At 45.2% G+C, this 5,638-nt stretch overlaps 1 protein-coding gene across 1 annotated transcript in view; it reads right to left on the bottom strand.

The window, feature by feature from the left end:
* Positions 1-5,638, bottom strand: part of CCDC88C (coiled-coil domain containing 88C) — a 99,470-nt gene that overhangs the window by 19,366 nt on the left and 74,466 nt on the right. Inside the window, exons 23-27 of the mRNA XM_018558524.1 lie at positions 4,132-4,275; positions 3,384-3,570; positions 3,079-3,224; positions 2,251-2,340; positions 1,798-2,030 (exon numbers count right to left, since the gene is read on the bottom strand). Coding sequence (XP_018414026.1) covers positions 1,798-2,030; positions 2,251-2,340; positions 3,079-3,224; positions 3,384-3,570; positions 4,132-4,275 — 800 coding nt within the window. The remainder of the gene's footprint in view (positions 1-1,797; positions 2,031-2,250; positions 2,341-3,078; positions 3,225-3,383; positions 3,571-4,131; positions 4,276-5,638) is intronic.

The raw sequence follows: 5,638 nt of genomic DNA, 5'->3' as shown, positions 1-5,638 counted from the left end.
GAGCTTGTATGTGTTGGTGACATGTCAGTGGACGACCAGAACCGCAGGCGCTCCGAGAATCGGCGCTGGCTCTGCGACGGCTTCTTTTCCTGGCTCTTGCTTTTCAGAAATGGAATTTTTTTGCGAGGAGGCGCTAAAAAGAGTGATTACCCAAGGAGGTAGAAAAAGAATGAGTTACATGCAATATGATGAGAGGAAAAAAAAAAAGATGAGTGTTTAATGAACAGATTTCCCAACAACCAAGTACAGAGAATGGATGAATGACAGATTGGGGAGGTCATACCCACAGCAAAACTATAAAAAGCCACAAAGTATAAAATAATCATAAAGCCTAAAGGATAATTTATACAGCTGCCTGTCCTGCATTTACTTCTCCCACACTGCACATGTAAAGTTTAGCATCCCTGATACACTAAAAGGTGCCCATGCACCTTACAACCATCGCACGACTTTCGTCTTGCGATGGTTGTAAGGTAATTAAAATCCCGTACGATCTGCCCATCTTGGACAGGCAGATCGTACTTGCGATCATCGCAAGCCCGCCCCCCTGAGCGGAGGGCTTCCGATGATTCCAATGCTGAGCAGGTCAGTGTGCGCTTGCGCACACCGGCTCGTTCGGCATTTGTCTTCCGAGCAGGCCACAAACCCGCCGAAAATCTTACGATTTTCGGCGGGTTTTCAAGCGTGCTCGGAAGACAAAAGACGTGCGGCTGTACAGTAGAAACGGTCACATGCCTTCCATACACTGGCCGAATATTGTACGATCGCTGGATCACCCACAACTATCGTACGATAATCGGCAGGTGTATGGGCACCTTAAAAAATCAATGTTTCATTTTCAATACATCTTGGCTTTGTATACCGGAAGCTGAAATGGATGTAATGACTCTTCAGTGACCATCTCCTTGTACTCCTTTTGCAATGATATATTGTTTTCTACATCTCTTTTTGTGAATTTTTTACATTTCCCGTAGCACAGGCGGCCCATTATTAGTCACCTTTTAATCTTTTTTCCCCTCTGTCTCCATTTCTATTTATGATCGAATCCTTTTAAAACTAAAGCGGTATAGTGGGGGACAATATTCTGAGACAGGAAGTTAGCTCTGTGTAGTAATCCTATAGATAAGATAGATCTATGTGGATAGATGTAGTAAGCCATGAGGTTCAGGGGTAGGCAAAATCTGGCCCTCCAGTGTGGGGCAACTACAGGTCCCATTAGGCATTGCAAGATTTTGACAGCCACAGGCATGACTCCCAGTGCTTCATGCATGCAGGGCCGGATTTCCCACAAGGCCAACCAAGGCCCGGCCTTGGGGCAGCAGGGAGTAGAGGGGCAGCAGGGGTGTGGAACGTCCATCTCCCGATGTCCGGGACATGCAGTTCTGGGCGCCGGGCGGGTAGTTGTTTTCTACATATGGCCCTGCTTTGGGCAACCAGAGCTAAATGTAGAGCGGGGAAGCTGCCACTTGTTTTGTACAAGTGATCTCGGTGATTTCACAGAGATCACTTGTATGCAGCCCGCAGGTATGCCATTCTCCATGGAGGGGAGGGGGGGTTGGCGGGTAGGGGTGCGCATTGGAGGAACCTGGCCTTGGGGCAGCAGAGAGTAAATCCGGCCCTGCATGCATGATGGGATTTGTGGTTTCACCCCAGCTGGAGGATTGGAGTTTGCCTACCTCTGCTATAGATAAATATTTCTATGACATTTAATTTGTTCTTTGACGAATGGGTAACCTCTCGTTTTTAAAATGTATATATGAAGGTCATAAGTGGGACTACTTTAATTATGCAGCTTACCTTTAGCTGTAAACACCTTTGGTGCGTCCCTCTCCTCGGGCCCCGGGGAAGAATCGTCCACACTTTCAATGTGCACCCTGAGGGGCCGGGAGCAGGACGGAGAGGCCGCGCACTCCAGGTTTTCTGGGACATGGCTACTTGTGTCGGCAGAGGACTTCGGCCTCTCTCTGGAACTCTCCTTCCGGGGTTTGATGAGTTTGGCGAGAGCTCTGGCACCGGACCAGTGATTCTTCCTGAAGACGCAAAACCGGAGAGGAAATGGCGTCAGGTGGAAGCATACACAGACAGTTCAGTTTGCAAGCTGCTTGAAGCAGGATTCTCACTTCAAGTGTTTCTCCTATACGTGAACATTATAATGTTAAATGTTCTAGATCCTGTAGGATATAACATTGTATTCACTTTGGAATATGTTGGCGCTATATAAAAGCAAATAGGATTAAACAAATCATTTACTTTTTCGGAGCTGGGTCATAAAACTTGTATTGGTCCATTATCTTCTCCTCCAGTTTCTCCTTCTGTCTTCTTAAATCATTTAACTTATCTCTGGGAAGAAAACATGAAAAAACAAACAATAAAATATAGAAACAAGGGATATAGCCCTCTCTGGGTTACTGTTTGAGGCATATACAAGGCTCGAACATCCACCGAGATATAAATATTTAAGAAGAACCCCGCATTCCTGGAAGGCTTCTCCTTCTTGGCAAGCCATTGCTGGCAGGTTAGAGCCATACAAAACGTAATATAAAACCCACATCCATTGCCACCCTTCCAATGTAAGTGCTTCACCCTGTCAGCCACTAGAGGGTGCTGCACACACACAGTAAACATATGATCAGCAGCACCAATAGCAGAAGACCTTGTAAAGGATGCCGAGGTTGCCAGAGTTCACAAAAGTCCATTTACTGCATCTAAACTAATTATTGTAGATGTGAACTTTGCTAGAGAAACTCAGGTGCATATTAAAAAGGACAGATCCCAGTATGTACAAAAATATCAGCGTGTATTTATACCATAGTAATTTATATATATGTATATTGCATTTTGCACTTTAAATGGAGTCCTTTAGATTGTAATTATTATTCATTGTATCTCAGCAGTTGTTCTGTTGGTAGGATGACTTCCCTGTGTGATGTACAGATAACCACTACAGGGGCAATCTTCACTTCTGTATATGAAATGGAGTTATAAATCCATCACCAGGGGGTAGGCATCAGAAAGCCACGGGTCACACCATTGGGGGGGCGGGGAGCTCGCCTCTGTTATTGGACAATTGGCACTCACATGTACTGTTTCTGCTCCTCGTGGTAATGCTCTTTGCTCTCCATGCTCTGCTCCAGCAGCATCTGGTTCTGCTGACTCAGCATCTGGATCTGGCTGAGCAGATGGTGGTTTTCCTCCTCCAGGTTACTCTTCAGGCGGGTCAGGAGCTGCAGGGGACAAGAGATTTTCTCAGGCACTCAACCATGGAGATCGCACCAACAGTCCCTGAGAGATGCAAGGAACTATCAGTTGGTTTAGTTCTACAGCATCCACAAAATGCTGGCTGGGCTGACCAACAAAATCTGACTCATGTCTGCTAGTTGTACCTCACAGTGAGTGTCCAGCTTGGTGAGAGAGATGTCCATCGTTTGATGCTGTTCCTTTAATTCATCAAAGCGGGCCTGCCAGCGATTCAGTTCCATCTGGGCATTGTTCAACGAGCTCTTCATCTCCTTGGTGTGTTTGTGTAAAGTGTTGTACTCCCCTTGTAACTCCCCGTGTAGGAACTTCAACCTGCAGCATAACGTACATTAGTGAACACCAGAGAGTTACACCATACTAGGACTGTAGAAGATGAATAGCCTGGACACAATATTTGAATATTGTGAATATTTAGTGGCAGATGGAGGAGTTACGTGAATGATGGTTCCCCATCTCTTAACCTAGACACAAGCTGGCCATTTCCATGGACCACAAATGTGTTTCCTAAAGTTGGCCATTTTGTTTGGTTTGGATGGGGGTGGGGAAGGGTTGAAACCTCTGTTAAAGGCTTTATAGGGACACCTGTGCAATAACCCTTATCTAAGGGGATTTCTCCTCACTTCCTATTGTGGCTCTGTGACAGGAAGTGAAGAGGAAGCACCCCAATGGAACACCAACAGGCTTTAAACCTTACCCTTGCTCTATCCTTGACAACAGTTCTGTAAGCAATTCAATGGAAGCAAAATAAATTCAAGCTGTATGAAGTAAGCAGCTCTTTCCTTGAGAGAATACCATCATTTAAAGCTCAACTCCACCCCACACTTTTAGCTTTTCAAGTTTCCCTGAACCGGATAGGCAATGGACGCGGCTCACCTGTCCAGCTCGTGCTGAAGTCTCTCATTCTCGCCGGCCGCAATCAGATTTTTCCTCTTCTCTTCTTGTAGGGTCTCCCGCTCCTGGCTCAAGGTCCGATCTCGCTCCTCCAGTTCAGCTTTGTATTTTAACAGATTGTTGTAGCTGCGAAACAGAAAATACTTAATTGTGATAGGAAAAACCCACAAACGGGTAACGCATTTCTGCATAGAACATTCTCAAATAAATATGTCATTTTCAGCAGAATCCCAACAAGTGAAAATGAGGCACTGGATTACAAATAGTAGAGGAAGGGAAGGTGAACCCAGAGTTGAGGATCCACTCATAGAAAGTCTAATGAGAGCACCATATAAATGGTCCAAGATTCAAAAAATTCCACCAGAGTCCAAAAGGTCCACCAGAGAGTCCACAAGGTCCACCAGAGTCCAAAAGGTCCACCAGAGTCCAAAAGGTCCACCAGAGTCCAAAAGGCCCACAAGAAGAAGTCCAAAAGGCCCACAAGAAGAAGTCCAAAAGGCCCACAAGAAGAAGTCCAAAAGGCCCACAAGAAGAAGTCCAAATTCTTGCCCTCCTCTGGCATTGTGCCAACTGTATGATTCTGGACATAATGTAACTTCTATGTCACTAATGTTATTTCTGGTGATTATGTTCTCGGAGTCTCACCACCTACAACACCCAAACACTGAAGAAGGAGATTTTTCGAGCCCCCAAAACACGTTGGCCATTTTGTATTATCCCGTTATGAGTGATTTGGATTATTGGACCTTTTTTTGCCGCTCTCATTAGACTTTATATTCAGCAAAATGTCTTGTTAGGTGTAACGTTCACATTTTATACACTTCTGCTGTATAATGTCTTCATCATTTTATATATGGATTTTATGGCCATCTATAAATCGGGGAAGGTATTCTCTGTGTTGATCCTGCCAGAAATCTTGTGAGCAAATACCATCCTGTGCTCCCTGCCAGTGCTGCAGCCACCTTTGTTACATTGCTTCCAGTTCTCTCTGTGGACAACCAAACCCCTTCCCTATAACATATAGAGATGAGGAGGAGGGTGTTCTGTAGTCTCACCCTTTGCCAACAATGCTGCTCCTCCATAAATACAATACGATAAGAGCGTGTGGACACCCTAGGATAGGAAGTTTGTTACCAGGTGAAAATAGAAAAAAAAACAAAAAACTAATGGGGCCACCCCATCTAAAGACTGGTAAGCTGTAATAGATTTTGTTCTTGGATTTAGATCTACTTTAATACACCTTTTGTGCTGTAAAGTAAATGCAGTTAGCATCCTTGCAAAAGGACTGCCGAGATTGGAACATACAAGTCCGAGATAGTGTATTGGGCAGACTGACAACATGTATGGAGATAAGACGAACAATAACAGAAAATCACCGTTCAGCACTACTAAGAATAAAGCAAAGCATGCATATGTAATGAGGAAATATGACCGCCATCCACTCCCCCCCCCCCCCCGGGTTCCCCCCCCTCCTCCACGGCCCCGGGGG

This window comes from Nanorana parkeri, unplaced genomic scaffold (assembly GCF_000935625.1).
Source record: "Nanorana parkeri isolate BGI_ZX_2015 unplaced genomic scaffold, ASM93562v1 scaffold344, whole genome shotgun sequence".
NCBI lineage: Eukaryota > Metazoa > Chordata > Amphibia > Anura > Dicroglossidae > Nanorana > Nanorana parkeri.
This window is presented reverse-complemented; position numbering and strand designations above follow the sequence as displayed.